The sequence below is a fragment of the Ursus maritimus genome, unplaced genomic scaffold (assembly GCF_017311325.1).
Source record: "Ursus maritimus isolate PB19 unplaced genomic scaffold, ASM1731132v1 scaffold_10, whole genome shotgun sequence".
NCBI lineage: Eukaryota > Metazoa > Chordata > Mammalia > Carnivora > Ursidae > Ursus > Ursus maritimus.
This window is the reverse complement of record NW_024423344.1, coordinates 19,492,883-19,509,424: the sequence shown is the minus strand read 5'-3', so window position 1 is coordinate 19,509,424 and position 16,542 is coordinate 19,492,883. Positions and strand designations below refer to the sequence as shown.

General features: G+C 38.3%; 1 protein-coding gene across 3 annotated transcripts in view; it reads left to right on the top strand.

Moving 5' to 3' along the window:
- Positions 1 to 16,542, top strand: part of MRPS31 (mitochondrial ribosomal protein S31) — a 59,671-nt gene that overhangs the window by 19,718 nt on the left and 23,411 nt on the right. For 2 of the 3 annotated variants that reach the window (XM_008706903.2, XM_008706902.2), the window contains 2 exons: positions 2,661 to 2,804; positions 13,943 to 14,939. In XM_008706903.2, coding sequence (XP_008705125.1) covers positions 2,661 to 2,804; positions 13,943 to 14,172 — 374 coding nt within the window. In that variant the 3' untranslated portion in view covers positions 14,173 to 14,939. Of the gene's footprint in view, positions 1 to 2,660; positions 2,805 to 13,942; positions 14,940 to 16,542 lie in introns of those variants that run through there. The other variant, XR_005832507.1, reaches the window with a different exon arrangement.

The following is a 16,542-nucleotide window of genomic DNA, read 5'->3' as shown; positions in this document are numbered from 1 at the left end:
TTTTCCCACTATTCAATAAACTCCTAGATATTAGGGGCTGGGTTTCATTGATGTTTGTATACCCAGCAGCACCTAGCCAGTGGCTGACAGATCATAGGAATTAGTTATCTTAAATCATAAATGCCTTTTTTGAACAAATTGAGCTATAAAATATCTATCCATAGAGGAAAGAAATTAATTTAATCAGTGTTTGTTCATTTAAACTAAATGCAACGCTAAGAGAACAACTCGCCTTCTCTTATTGTGGAAACTGCAACCTGCCGTGTATGATGGACAGGAAATACAAGGGGAACCTGGCTGGCTAAGTCCTCAGAGCATGTAACTTTGGAATTTGGGGTCATGGATTCAAGCCCCACCTTGGGTGTTGAGATTAATTTAAAAAAGAAGAAAAAGAAAAAAGAAATACAAAATGCACACACGCACGGATGATTCTAACAAGCTACTTGAAAAAAACCAAAATAAAACGTGCAGAAACGGAGAGTGGATCACCTCTCCCCTGTTGATGTGGCAACTTGCTTTGGGCACTTATTGTCAGAGCAGCTGCTATTGTCCGCCTAATGAACAGCCAGGAGAGGCACTTGGATTCTTGAAGAAGCCAGCTTGCTTTTTTTAAATCAGAAATCCTATTCTGTGAAACTGAAATTAGATGGCAGGGAAGCACTGAAGTTTTATGTGTTTTATAAAAAACATAAAATGATTGTACTCTAATAGGGAAAGTAATACACAAATTTATAAAAATTTACCCTAGGTATAACTTTGGTGGCTCAGTTGGTTAAGCATCCCACTGTTGGTTTCAGCTCACGTCATGATCTCGAGGTTGTGGGATGGAGCCCGACGCATCCCAAGTTGCACGGGGTCTGCTTGTCCCTCTCCCTCTGATCCTTCCCCTGCTCTCTCTCTCTCTAGAATAAATAAGTAAGAATAAATAAATAAAATCTTTTTAAAAAATTTAATGAAGGTACTGTTTTAATAAATTATACTTGATCGAGTCTAAAGAATGTCTTTTGTTCCTGATTAAATACAATACCAACCACGTACAAACTTAAATTTAGCATTTATTCACTGCTGTTTTCCTACCACCTGAGATAATGCCTGACATATAGTTGGCATTCAATAATTATTTATTGATGGAATGAATGAGTTCTTCTGTCCCGTGATTCCCACATTTTGCTCCCCTCCAGGGTCCTACCACTGCTGCAAAGGATGTAGTCGTAGACCCTTCTGCTTATCCTGCAGTGATGGAGAGCTGAGACGCAGTATAGCTTAATGGAAGGAATTTTGGTATTTGATAGATGTGGATTATTCAAATTCAGATTCTGCCATACTAACTTCTCTGAGTTCCCCTTTCTCCATCTGTAAAATGGGGCTAATACATACCTCTTGAGAATTAAATGAAGTAATGTAATTCAAGTGTCAGGCACAGTGCCAAGACCACAGTGCACATTCAGGACATAGGTGCAGCTGTTAGCAATAGTAATGATGATGGTGATCCCAGAAAAGACATGGGTTGACCAGTGTCTACTGAATAAATCTATAAAATGTGATTGATAATTAAGTTATTTTGCTGTTCTGATTATTCTGTAAATGTGGCTAATTAAACCTAAGTAATGTGATCTTTCTCTGTATCAGACGTTCTAGGCCAGCATACTTAATACACAGCGGTCAGTGTGTGGTCAGGTGTGGTTGTACATGAACTTTCACATACAAGTCTGTGCGTGGACACGTTTGTTGTTTCGGATAAAGAGCTAGGAGTCAAATTGTTGTATGCTAAATGTATTTTTAACTTTTTAAGAAACTGCCAAGCTATTTTTCAAAGAGTTTGTGAGGTGAAAATATGATTCATTCTTGAAAGATCTCTTCAATTTCCAAAGCAAATGAGTGATTGAAATGCAATATGATGGTGGTTGTAAGCTAACATTATATGAACTTACTCATAGAGTTGGTTGTGAAGATGAAATGAACTAATGCATAAAAAGCATTAGCACAAAGTGCTCCATATCCATTAGTAGTGTTGTCATTATTATGTTAATTTAATTTCTTTGGTCTGTAATAGTAGTACATTGTGACTTATCTTGACAGACTAAAAGATAAACAGGCTGGACTTTAAATATCAAAGTCACATGTTATATAAAAAATAGTCACATTCATGGGGCACCGTGGTGGCTCAGTCAGTTAAATGTCCGACTTTTGATTTTGGCTCAGGTCATGTTCTCAGGGTCCTGAGATCCAGCCCTGCGTCGGCAGGCGCTGTGCTCAGGGGGGAGTGTGCTTAAGGTTCTCTCCCTGCCCCCCTTCCTTCGCTTGTGCACGCAGTCTGTCTCTCAAATAAATAAATCTTTTAAAAAAATGTTCACATTCATGAAAACATTTTTAAGCAGAATACACATTCTTCTTCCTTTCCAGTAGAGGGGCGGTGAGACTTAGGGGCTGCTTGCCTAGCAGTGTGGTACAAGAGAAGCTGAGGCTTGCAGTCGCTGTCGCTAGGCTTTTATGTCATCTTCCTTCGGTTTTAGCTCTCAGAGAGTGACCTTTCTTTGTATATTGTGTATTTATAAGCCTCAGGGCCTGAAATATATTACCAATTTGGAGTTGATTATAACGTTTTTTAAAATAAAGGCATATACACTGACTTGTGATTATTTGAAATGCTTTTATTATAGAGACAGCACCTTCACTTTGGGAAGTGGAATTTGCTAAGCAGTTAGCCGCGGTGAATGAACAGCCCCTTCAGAATGGTTTTGCAGAGATGATCCAGTGGACGAAAGAGGGGAAACTGTGGGAGTTTCCAGTTAACAATGAAGCAGGTAAGTCTTAATTTCAGAGGCTTATAAAATTCAGTATGCAGATGAAATCTGGCAGGTGTTCAGTCATAGAGTCTAGATACTTACATGAATTTGAAAACTTTGTATAAATATATTTATGGTGTCCGAAAAGAAATTTGACAGTGTTTTATTTTATTTTTTTTAAGATTTTATTTATTGGACAGAGAGAGACGCAGTGAGAGAGGGAACACCAGCAGGGGTGGTGCGAGAAGGAGAAGCAGGCTTCCCGCTGAGCAGGGAACCCACTGCGGGGCTCGATCCCAGGACCCTGGGATTATGACCTGAGCTGAAGGCAGACGCTTAACTGAGCCACCCAGGCGCCCCAGAAATTTGACAGTGTTTTTTTTTTTTTTTTTAAAGTTAGGATTTCACTTAATTCTGGGCATTTGATAAGAAAAATAAATAAATGTAGCGGCACCTGGTGGGTTTAGTTGGTTAAGTGTCCAACTTTTTTTTTTTTTTAAGATTTTATTTATTTATTTGAGAGAGAGCACAAGTGGAAGAGGAGGACAGAGGGAGAGGGAGAAGCAGATTCCCCGCTGAGCAGGGAGCCTGCCGTGGGGCTCCATCCTAGGACCCCGAGATCATGACCTGAGCCAAAGGCAGACGCTTAACCGACTGAGCCACGCAGGCGCCCCTAAGTGTCCAGCTCTTGATCTCAGCTCAGGTCTTGACCTCATGGTCTTAAGTTCAAGCCCTATGTTGGCCTCTGTGCTGGGCATGGAGTCTATTTTTGAAAAATAATAAAAATTTAAAAAAGGAAGTAAAATTATATGGCAGAAATCCATCATGAATTTCTATGTGACATGAAAATGTTGACTGCAAATGAGGACTGTTTCCTAATTGCTAAGCAGGAGATTACCTGGAAAATCTCTCATACATTAAATCCTGGGTATAAGATTATATTTCAGTGTTAGAGAACATTACAACTCGGAAAGTTTTATGCTGGTTATCTTTTACTCATAAAACTATTGCATTAATGAGATGCAAGATTCTTGTGCTTGAAAGCTACTCAAAGCAAAAATGGTAGAAGGCTTCAAAATTTTTTGGAACTCTGGCTGCATACCTAGGTTCTTTAACTACTAGATGCTATTATCTACTTTCCTAAAGATTATTCTGGAGGTGTTACTTCTTCCTCCCTCAAAAGGAAGACAGTAGTACGATGCTATTTATTTTTTATGCTTTTTTTTATGTTATCGGCTAAACATTGTAGGTGTATTTTCAATTAGAAGAGATTCATTTACTTTTATGGTGCAATTAGCTAGGAATTGTAAACACCTCAGTAAGTCTTGGGAAAATGTAGCCCATATTTTAACCTTTGTAGTATTATGCTGTCACTGTAACATTTTTTGATAATCTTTCATTTGTTTGGATTAATAAGTGGAATGGAAGCTTAAATATCAGAAATATTTTGTCTTATATCTTCATAAATTATTGCTTTGTGTAGGAAAACTTTTTAGAGACTGATAATTCCTTTAACAAATTCTGAATATTTTATGGATTTGTACAGTATATGCAGTAATAAAGGATACTATGTTGGTGTGTTTCATCTGTTATATAACATGTATATTTCTCAAAGTATTAGCTTTAACATACCCTGTGGTGTAGGTATCAGCGAAAGGTGGAAAAAAAGCCCAAGGACTTTTCAGTTGTGCAAACCAGAGTACAGATCCAGCTGTCTCAGAGATTGGCCATTTGCCTTTGAGGAAACTATTTAACCTCTTGAGGTTAAAAAACCAGATGAATTTCCGCATCTGTAAAATTAAAGATACCTCATTGGAAGAACGTAAGAACTAAGACAAAGTTATTTGAGTTGCTCAGCACAGTTCTTGGCATATAATACATGTAAATAAATGTTAGTTCATTTTCACTCTGTCTGAACACAGAATTTTAAAAGGAGAAAAAAAATTAACAGAATGCAGTGTGTGATATTAAGGGAAGATTTCCTTATTTGATGAAACTTGGGTGTTCTAAGTCCTCATAGTTAAAAACATGGTTCTAAAACCCAATATTGAGGTAGAATAACATGTGACTTTTTTTCTTTTATGATTTTATTTATTTATCTGAGAGAGAGCATGAGCGGAGTGAGGGGCAGAGGGAGAAGCAGACTCCCTGCCGAGTAGGGAGCCCGTTGTGGGACTCAGTCCCGGGATTCTGGAAACATAACCTGAGTCGAAGGCAGACGCTTAACTGACTACGCCACCCAGAAGCCCCAACATGTGACTTTCTTTAGGAAAGACAGTGGTTAGGGGTTCAAGTTTTAAGTAGGTTGTATGCTTAATCTCACTAAGCCTCACTTCCCCTGTCTATGAAATGATGAGAATAAAAATAGGATTTATTTTATGGGATTCTTCTGAAAAACAGCTGAGGTTATACAGGTAAAGCATCATCAACCATCATCATCACTGTTCCTACAACAGCAGTAGTATGAGAGGGTTTTACTATGCTGCAAGGGTCTTAAATCGTAAACTGTTAGTGACGATATGTGTTTTCTAGAAACCACCAAATAGGGTAACTGGAAAGTAAGGGTTAGTGTACGTTGTCATCAGCAGTAAAACACTTGAGTTCATCAAAATCTCGAATGTCCAAACTCCAAAGAAATTTATCTTAAATCTGACCTGGGTTTTGAGAAAGTTTAATTTTTACAGAAGGAAAAGAAAAAAAAACAAAACCTGTCTTTTGGTCAGGTTAGAGAGATAAATGTGACAAGTTTCCATATACACTGTACATATTATTGATGCTTCAGGGTGGGAAAGGGAGGTATCTCATTTCCAGCTCCTTGAGGCAATTGTTATCTGAATGAAAAACAGGAAAGGAACTGTGGAAACTTTCTCACTTTGATCACTCCCCTCAATATACACTTAGGAACTTCAGAATAGTTTAAGAGACTGGCAGTAGAATTAGGAGCCTCAACAGTTAGATAATACTCTATATTTCTTATTTTTAAATTTAAAATTAAGAAAATATCATGCTCTCTCTACTAATAGTTAGCTTCATGAAGATCTACTTTGATGCTTTTGGGGAAAGGTGTTTTATTTTTAGGGGTGGGCCATGCCAGTTTCTGAATGTAATACTGAAAATGACAAAATGACGTGTCCTGTGTTTACAGCTTTACTTTCCAGTGTTGTGTTTTTCATTTATATAAAAAATTACAGCTTGTTGTTTTGCCACATAAGACCTATAATTTTTTTTCCAATTTGAAGTAGCTTTTTTCCGGTTTTTAAAAATTTTTTTATTTTTAAGAAGTGGTTTGTCCCTTCTGTTTTGCTTTGCCAGCATAGAGATTTATAAGAGCAGTTTGGTGGCATTATTCCCACTTAGATTTTGTAGTAGTTATTATATATTGGATTGATAATAAAAACATATTTATTTTAGCTTTGACTTTAAATTTAAACATGTTTTTACCACTACCCAGTTAACAGAGTCTTGCTCTTGAATAGTCTTTAGCCATATATATGCCACCAAAAAAGTGTAAGTGCAGTAAGTTTTGAAATGTATCGTTTTTATTTATTTATTTTTTTAAGATTTTATTCATTTGGGGCGCCTGGGTGGCACAGCGGTTAAGCGTCTGCCTTCGGCTCAGGGCGTGATCCCGGCGTTCCGGGATCGAGCCCCACGTCAGGCTCCTCCGCTATGAGCCTGCTTCTTCCTCTCCCACTCCCCCTGCTTGTGTTCCCTCTCTCACTGGCTGTCTCTGTCTCTGTCAAATAAATAAATAAAATCTTTAAAAAAAAAAAAAGGTTTTATTCATTTGACAGAGAGGGAACACAGGCAGGGGGAGCGGGAGAGGAAGAAGAAGCCTCCCAGCGGAGGAGCCTGATGTGGGGCTCGATCCCGGAACGCCAGGATCACGCCCTGAGCCGAAGGCAGACGCTTAACGACTGCGCTACCCAGGTGCCTCAAAATGTATCAGTTTTTGATGCATAACATGCTGTTCCCCAAAACTTAGTAGAACGACAACTAAGTTATAACTGCTCCTGAATTCGTGGGTTTTCTGGTTGGTTTTGGCAGCTTAGCCGAGGGTGGCTCCCTCTAGAGTGGCTTTGCTCACGTGTCTGGTTGTGGGTGCTGGCTCTTGTCAGGGGAGAAGGAGATAACTGGGTTATATGTCACTCATCATCTCACAGACTAGCTTGGTCTTCTTCACATGACTGTAGTAGAGTTCCTAATGGCAAGGAAGAGCAAGGATTCATGTGTAAGTACTTTTCAAGCCTTTGTTTGCACTGTGTTAAGTAATATCCCATTGACCAAAGCAGGTCACTTGGCCAATGCTACATTCAAAGGTTTGAGAATCAGACTCCATTTATGGGAAGAATGACAGAATCACATTGTGAAGGGGCATGTCTAGAAGCAAAGGAGTGATATGTGGCCATTTGTCAATCTACCACCTTGATTTTTTTATTTACTTTTGTTTTAATAAAAATAACATATAGACCTTTAAATATCCAAATAAATTTTTTTTTCTAAAGATGTTATTATTTATTTGACAGAGAGGAGAGACAGAAAGAGTGCGTGTGAGTGCACAGGCAGGGGGAGAAGCAGGCTCCCCGCAGAGCAGGGAGCGCGATGCGGGACTCGATCCCAGAACCCTGGGATCATGACCTGAGCCGAAGGCAGACACTAAACCTACTGAGTGACTCAGATGCCCCATCCAAATATATTTTTTTAAAAAATCTCTTTCAGTAAATATAAACTAACTCCAAGTAAGTAGAAAGCGTTTATGCCTTTTATCTTGAGATAACTGTAGATTCCCCTGCCACTGAAGAGATACTAAATATCCCGGGGAGCCTCTACCCACTTTCTCCCACTGGTTACTCACTGCAGAACCGTAGTACAGTATCACAGCCAGGCAGTTGGCATTGATACAGTGCTTCAGACATGTTCACATGTCACCAGCTTTACAAGTGCTCCTTTATACATACGTGTTTAGTTCTGTGCAGTGTTACCACACGTGGAGACTCACGTGACCACCGCCACAGTCAAGATACACAGTTCCATCGCCTCAGAGAGCCCTCTTCCAGCCATTTAATGACCACACTTGCTTGCCTTCCACGGCCTCCCCCTCTTAGTCCCGGATCCCTGGCAATCACTGAATTCATTTGCCATTTCTATAATTTTGTCATTTCAAGAAATATACAAATAAAATTATACAGTATGTAACCTTTGAGAGTTAACTTTTTTTCACTCAAACTGATTAATTATGTGGAGATTTATCCAAGTTGTTACATGTATCAGTATGTTTGTGGCTTGTGTTTTTTTGGTTGGTTGTTGGTTTTTTGTTTTTTAATCGAGTAGTATTCCATGGTTTGAATGTGCCATATATTTTGTTAAACCATTCACCTGGTGAAAGACATCTGGGTTGTTACCAGTTTGGGGCTATTATGAATAAAGGTACTATAGATATTTTTGTACAGAGTTTTGTATGAATACAAATTTCCATTTCCCTGGGGTAGATACTCAGGAGTGAAATTGTTTGGTCATATGGTAGCTGTATGTTTAGTTTTTGTTTTATGTTTTATTTTCTTAAAGTTTATTTATTTATAATATCTACACACAACATGGGGCTTGAACTCACGACCCCGAGATCAAGATCACATGCTCTACCAACTGAGTTAGCCAGATGCCCGACATGTTTAGTTTTGGGTTTTTGGTTTGTTTTTTTTTTTTAAGATTTTATTTACTTATTCATTTGAGAGAGAGCACATGTATGCGTGGGGGGAGGGGCAAAGGGGGAGAGAGAGGGAGAAGCAGACTCTCCACTGAGGGGGATAGAGCCTGACACAGGACTTGATCCCAGGACCCTGATATGATGACCTGCGCTGAAGTCAGACACTTAACCAACTGAGCCACCCAGGCATCCCCTGCATGTTAATTTTTTTTTTTTTTTAAAGATTTTATTTATTTATTTGACAGAGATAGAGACAGCCAGCGAGAGAGGGAACACAAGCAGGGGGAGTGGGAGAGGAAGAAGCAGGCTCATAGCGGAGGAGCCTGATGTGGGGCTCGATCCCATAATGCCGGGATCACGCCCTGAGCTGAAGGCAGACGCTTAACCGCTGTGCCACCCAGGCGCCCCTGCATGTTAATTTTTTTAAAGAAACTTCTAAACTGTTTTCTAGAGTGGCTGTGCCATTTTAAGTCCCACCAGTAATGTGTGAACCATCTAGCTTCTCATTCTCAACCAGCATTTGATGCCACTGTTTTTCTTTTTAGATGTGTTTACATTCTGATCGATGTGTATTGATAGCTCATTGTGGTTTTAATCTTCATTTCCCTAATGGCTAGAGAGGTTGACAGTGTTTTTCTTGTACATGTTTGCCATCTGTATATCGTCAATGAAATGTCCTTGTTTTTTGCTCATTCTCTAATTGGATTATCTGGTTTTCTTACTGTAGAGCTTTGAGAAGTTTTTTTTTTTTTTTTTTTTAATATTCCAGACACTAGTTCTTTATTGAATATTTGGTTTACATTGGGGTGCCTGGGTGGCTCAGTGGGTTAAGCATCCGACTCTTGATTGCGGCTCAGGTCATGATCTCAGGGTTGTGAGATCGAGCCCCGAGTTGGGCTCTGTGCTGGGCATGGAGCCTGCTTAAGGTTCTCTCTCTCCCTTTCCCTGTGCCCCTCCCTGGCTCTCTTTCTCTAAAAAAAAAAAAAAAGAAAGAAAAGAAAAAGAAAAAAAGAAGAATATTTGGTATTTTCTCCCAGTCGGTAGTTTGTCTTTTCATCCTCTTAACAGAGTCTTTCACAGAGCAAAAGTTTTTAATTTTGATCGGATCCAGTTTTTCCTTTTATGGATGGTACTTTTAGTGTCAAGTTCTTTGCCAGCCCTTGAACCAGAAGATTTTCCCATTTTTTTTTCTTTTCTAAGATTTTATTTTTAAGCATTCTCTACACCCAGCGTGGGGCTCAAACTCACAACCCCAAGATCAAGAGTCCCACACTCTACCAACTGAGCCAGCCATGTGCCACTCCCCTGTTTTTTTCTCTAAGATTTATAGTTTTACATTTAAATTCATGATCCATTTGGGGTTAATTTATATGAGGTATGAGGTTTAGGTTGAAGTTCTTTCTGTGTGTGTGTCAATAGATACCCAGTTGCTATGGCACAATTTGTTGAAACGACTATCCTTTCTTGATTGAATTGTCTTTGCACCTTTGTTTAAAAAATTGGGCACATTTGGGGCACCTGGGTGGCTCAGTCGGTTGAGCATCTGTCTGCCTTTGGCTCAGGTCGTGATCCTGGGGTCCTGAGATCGAGCCCCGCATCAGGCTCCTTGCTCCATGGGGAGCCTGCCTCTCCCTCTGCTGCTCCCCCTGCTTGTGCTCTCAGTCTGTCACTCTCTCTGTCAAAGTATTACCAAAAAAAATTGGGCCCATTTGTGTGGGTCTGTAGTACCCTGCTCGGGCTTCCATAACAGAACACCACAGACTGGGTGGCTTAGACAACAGATTAATCTTCTCATAGTCCTAGAGGCTGGAAGTCCAAGATCAAGGTGCCAGCAAGTTTTATTTTTCCTGAGTCCTCTCTTCTTGGTTTGCAGGCGTTTGCCTTCTTGTTGTGTCTTCATGTGATCTTTTCTCTGTGGGCACTCCTCATGCTTCTTCCTCTTCTTAAAAGGACACCAGTCCAGCTTATTGGATCAGGGCTCCACTGTTACAACTTTATTTAACCTTAATTACCTCCTTAAAGGTCCTGTCTCTAAATACAGTCACACTGGGGATTAGGACCTCAACCTATCAATTTTGAGGGGATATAGTTCAGCCCGTAACAGGGTCTCTTTCTGGGCCCTCCCTTTTGTCCCATCAATCTGTGTGTCTGTCCGTCTGCCAATACCACACTTTTGATTATTGCAGCTATTTCAGTAAATCTTAGCATTATTGCTCCCATTTTATTCTTCCCTTTCAAGATTGTTGTAATATTCTAGGACTTGTGCCTTTCCATATAAATTTTAGAATAAATTTGTCAGTGGCAAAACTTTACTGAGATTTTGATAGAAGTACATTAAACATAGAGATCAGTTTGGAGAGAATATCTTAAAATGTTGAGTCTTCCAATTTAAATGTAATTAGAAATGTGACTGCTTTTTTTTGTGTTGATCTTGTATCATGTAACCTTACTGAACTGACTCATTAGTTTTAGAAGGGGTTCTTTTTGTAGATTCTTTGGGATTTTCTATGTAGACAAACATGTCATCTACAAATAGGGATGGTTCTATTTCTTCCTTTGCCATCTGTATGCCTTTTCTTCCTCCCTCATTGCAGTGGCTAAGAGTTTTAGTACTGTGTTGAGTAAAAGTGGAGTGGTAAGAGCTTACTTTGTTGTCTTGTTCAGGAACTTAGGGAAAAAGCCTTCAGTCTCTCACCATGAAGTATGATATTAACTGTAGATTTTTGTAGATGCTCTTTATGAAGTTGAAGTAGTTTTTTCTTTTTTTTCCTAACTTGGTGAGAATTTTTATCAAAAATGGGTGTTGTGGGGGCGCCTGGGTGGCTCAGTTGTTAAGTGTCTGCCTTCGGCTCAGGGCGTGATCCCAGGGTCCTGGAATTGAGCCCTGCATCGGGCTCCCTGCTCCACTGGGAGCCTGCTTCTCCCTCTCCCACTCCCCCCGCTTGTGTTCCCTCTCTCAGTGTCTCTCTTTGTCAAATAAAATCTTAAAAAAAAAAAAAAAAGGGTGTTGTGGGGTGCCTGGGTGGCTCAGTCGGTTAAGTGTCTGCTTTTGGCTCAAGTCATGATCCCAGGGTCCTGGGATTAGGCCCCGAGTCAGGCTCCCTGGCATCTGCTTCTCCTTCTCCCTCTGCCTNNNTCCCTTCTCTTGCTCTCTCTCTCTCTCTCTCTCAAATAAATCAATAAAATCTTTTTAAAAGGGGGGGGGTGTTGTATCATAGGACTTTTCTTCTTCAACCTGTTGATACGATGGATTATACTGATTTTCAAATGTTGCACCCGCCCTGCATACCTGATGTAAGTCCCACTCGATCTTGGTATATAAATCTTTTTATACATTGTTGGATTTGTTTGCTAATTTTGTTTAAAGTTTTTGCCTCTAAGTTCATGAGGAATCATGGGTCATAGTTCTCTCTCTCTCTCTGTCTCTCTGTTTTGTGGTTGTGTCTTTGTCTGGTTTGGTAACAAGGTAATACTGGCCTTATAAAATGAGTTAGGAACGTTCTTTCTTGTAGTTTCCAGAAGAGATTGTGTAAAGCCGATGTTAGTTTTCTTTCAGTGTTAAATAAAATTCTCAAGTGAAGCTATCTGGGCTGAGGGATTTCTTTTTTGAGATCTTTTAAACTACAAATTCATTTTCTTTAATAGTTATGAGACAATTCAAGTTATCTATTTTATTTTGATTTGATTTGAATTTTGATCCTTTAGTGGATTTTTTTTTTAAGTTGTCTGTTTTTTTTTTCAAGTTGTTGAATATTTTAGTGTATAGTTGTTTGTGGTATTCCCTTACTATGCCACTAAATGGTTTCAGGATTTATAGGGATAACCCCCTTTTCATTCCTGTTTCAGTCCTCTCCTTTTTTCTTTATCTGACTTAACAGAGATTTATCAATTTCACTGATTTTTTTTTTAAAGAACTAGTATTGGTTTCATTGATTTTTCTCTATTTTTCTATTTTCAGTTTTATTTATTGATTTTATTGATTATTGATTTTGGATATTATCTTTGTTATTTCCTTTCTTTGCTTGCTTTAGGATTATTTTGCTCTTTTGCTAGGTTCTTAAGGTGGGAACTTAGATTACTGATTTGAGACTCTTTCTCTTCGTATGTATTCATTTAGTGCTCCATGTATCTGTCTTAGCACTGCTTTAGCCATGTCCCACAAATTTTGATTTGTTGTGTTTTCATTTTCATTCAATTCTGAGTGTTTTTTAAGTATATTGTTTAATTTTTAACCGTTTCCTATTGTCTTTCTGTTACTGATTTCTAGTTTGATTCCATTATGATCTGAGAATGTACTATGTATTACTCCAGTTATTTTAAATGTGTTGCAGGATGTGGCCCAGCTAGGTGACTGTTCCATGAATGCTTGAAAAGAATTTGTATTCTGAAATAGTTTGTAGAGTGTTCTGTAGACGTCAGTTTGATAATATTTGTTGATGTTGTTCAGTTCTTTTTTATCTTGGCCAGTTTTCTACCTGGTAGTTCTTGAAATTGCTGACAATAGACTGTTGAAATCCCCACTATAGTTGTGGGTTTTTCTATTTCTCCTTTATTTCCATCTTTTTTTTTTTCTTTCATGTATTTAGAAACTCTGTTGTTTGGTGAAGACATAATTCAGATCACTATGTCTTCTTGGTGGATTGACCCTTTTATTATGTTTTTTTTTTCTCCCTAGTAATTTTTTTTGCTCTGAAGTCTGTTTTGTCTGATAATCATACAACCATTCATGCTTTCTTTTTTTTATTAATGTTAACAAGATATATTTTTCTCCGTGATTTTATTTTCAACCTTCCTATGTTGTGTTTGAAGTGAGTTTCATATAGAAAGCATGTAGTTGGATCCATGTTTTTATATTCGCTCTGCAATCTCTGTCTTTTGATTGGTGTATTTAGACCATTTACATTTGGAGTAATTATTGATTTGTTAGGACTTAAGTCTCCTATTTTATTATTTGTTTTCTGTTCATTTTCTCCATTTCTCATTCTTTTTTTTTTTTTTTTTTTTTTTTTTTGCCCCTCTTTGGCTTCCTGTGGGCTATTTGAACGTGTTTTAAGATTCTATTTTGTTTTATTTATATGATTTTTTTTAAAGTGTAGTTTGTATAGTTTTCTTAGTGGTTGTTTAGAACTAAAGTTTTCATTAGCAGTAACTGCTGCTACACTTTGAACATTTATAATGTGCTAATTAAGCATTATAAGAGTTTTATAAGCTTTGTGTCTATGTAATCATTACAGAAACCCCATGGAGAAGGTTCTATTTTAATCCTCATTTTATACCTGAAAACTGATGCTCAGAGAAGTTAATTAATTTCCCAGTCACACAATTGTGAAATTGGTGGGCAAATCTAGGTCTAACTCCAAAGTTCATGGCTTTTACTAAAATACTCATTAGTGTTAATTTTATGATGGAGGTTTTACATCAAAATTGTAATGTATTTTATCTCATTTCCTAGGTTTTGATGATGATGGTTCAGAATTTCATGAACATGTATTTCTGGATAAACACCTGAAAGATTTTCCAAAACAAGGACCAATTCGCCACTTCATGGAACTGGTGACCTGTGGCCTTTCCAAAAACCCATACCTGAGTGTTAAACAGAAGATTGAACACATAGAGTGGTTTAGAAATTATTTTAATGAAAAACAAGACATTCTAAAAGAAAGTGGCATACAATTCAATTGAAGACCATGGAAATTTTTATTTCAAGCTGTTGGTGATGGATATTATAACTAAATAATTTTACTAGAAGTTTTCCTATATTGTATTAATTATTACATCTGATTTGAATGGTATAAATGTTAAATTGTTTAAAAGAATATAATGGTAACTGAAGAATATTCTTGCATGGAGAAAAGTTGTCAATATTCACAGATTCAACTAGTAATTCTTAACAAGAAGAGTATCTTAGAATTAGTATTAAGTTTAAGACAATTTCCTCTAATCTTTTTCTTTTCAGTGACTATACTTCTCTGAAATATAATTATTAGCCACATATCTGATGACATCAGAGTGCTGTAACCGTTGAGATGATTTATAGACAGGTTTATATGCACTGCCTATATTTTACACATAATATACATATTTATAAATCTTCATATATTTTACCCTAAATTAACTACCCTTGTCTAAGTCTGGGTCACCAACGAGAAGTAACCTTGTAGAAATAAGCGGCTTATTCTAACCTCTCTAGTCCTTTAGGTCTTTGCGCCAAAGTTAGAACTGTTTATTTTCTATTACAGTGCTTAGCAATGTGACTTGAATTCATACAACTCAAAGGAATGAAGATTCTAAAAAACTCAAAACAGGAATTTAGCTTATAGTGGCTGTAGGCTAGTAATGTTTTAGGCCCCTGGCATAAGCAAATAAAAATCATATGAAGGAACCTACCATCAGCTCAGAATTCAAATTACAAAACACACAAGGAAATAAAACAGTATGATTGGAAATGAGTAGAAGCAGACTCGTAAAACCTTAAAATACTGGGCTTGGGGCATCTGGGTGGCTCAGTCGATGAAGCATCTGACTCTTGATTTCAACTCAAGTCAGGATCTCGGGGTCATGAGATCAAGCCCTGTGTCCGGCTCTGCCCTGAGTGTGGAGGCTGCTTGCAATTCCCTCTCTCTCTCCCTCTCTCTCTCTCAAATAAATAAATGTTGGGCTTATCATATACTATGAACTATATGTAAGAGAGTAAAATATAGAGCAGGAGACAATAAACGTGACTAGATTTGGGAAAAATTTAGGGAGTGTAACAACAGATTAGACAGGAAAGGAGATCTAAAGAAATCCATATGGGGGCACTTGGGTGGCTCAGTCAATTAAGCATCCAACTCTTGATCTCAGCTTAGGTCTTGATTTCAGGGTGGAGAGTGTTCAACCTATTTAAAAATACCTAGTGTGAAGCCTACTTAATCCATATGTAGTGCAGAGAAGAAAAGAGAAAAGAAGTACAAAAGAGCAGTAAAGATTGATACAAGAAGGTAACATTTGTTAGGCACCTGGCTGGCTCAGTTGGTAGAGCATGTGACTCGATCTCAGAGTCTTGAGTTCAAGCCCCGTGTTTGGCATGGAGAACTACTTAAAAGAAAAAAAAATTTTTTTAAAAGAAGATAGGGGCACCTGCGTGGCTCAGTTGTTAAGCGTCTGCCTTCGGCTTAGGTCATGATTGCAGGGTCCTGGGATTGAGCCCTATGTTGGGCTCTCTGCTCCACTGGGAGCCTCCTTCTCCCTCTGCCTCTCCCCCTGTGTTCCCTCTCTTGCTGTCTGTCAAAATCTTTTAAAAAAACAATAAAAAGAAGATAACATTTGTACAATCAGATTTCCAGAAGGAGAGAAAAGAAGAAATGGGTCAGAAGCTATCTGTGGATACGTAATGGTTGAGGATTTTTTATGATTTATGAAAGACATCAATTCACAGACAGTAATCTCTTGATCATATGTAGAAACTGCACCCAACAACAACAAAATACATTCTTTACTCGTACATTGGGGCACCTAAACTTTTTTGAGTATTAGTTCACTTATTTTTATCATAGTTACTGATATAGTTGGTCTTATTTTTACTAGCTTTTTTTGGTGTATCCTTTGCATGCTTTGTTGCTTTCTTTTTGGTTATTTTTTCTCATGTCATACTAGTGAAAGAGGGGGACAAAACATAAAATATCTTAAAAATGAGGGTTAAGGGGCACCTGGGTAGCTCAGTCGGTTAAGCGTCTGCCTTCCGCTCAGGTCATGATCCCAGGGTCCTGGGATCGAGCCCTGCATCAGGCTCCCGGCTCAGCGGGGAGCCTGCTTCTCCTTCTCCCTCTGTCCCTCCCTGCCCCCACTCATGCTCACTCTTTGTCTCTCAAATAAATAAATAAAATCTTTTTAAAAAATGAGGGTTAAATACATTTGTCAGATTAAAGTAGTTGGCTAGCTGTAGACCATTACAATCCTAAAGATGTGCTTTAAACAAAAAGGACATAATCCCAGATTTAAGGTTTAAAGATTTTATTTGAGAGAGAGGGAGGGAGCATGAGCCGGGGGGAGGGACAGAGGAAGGGGAGAAGC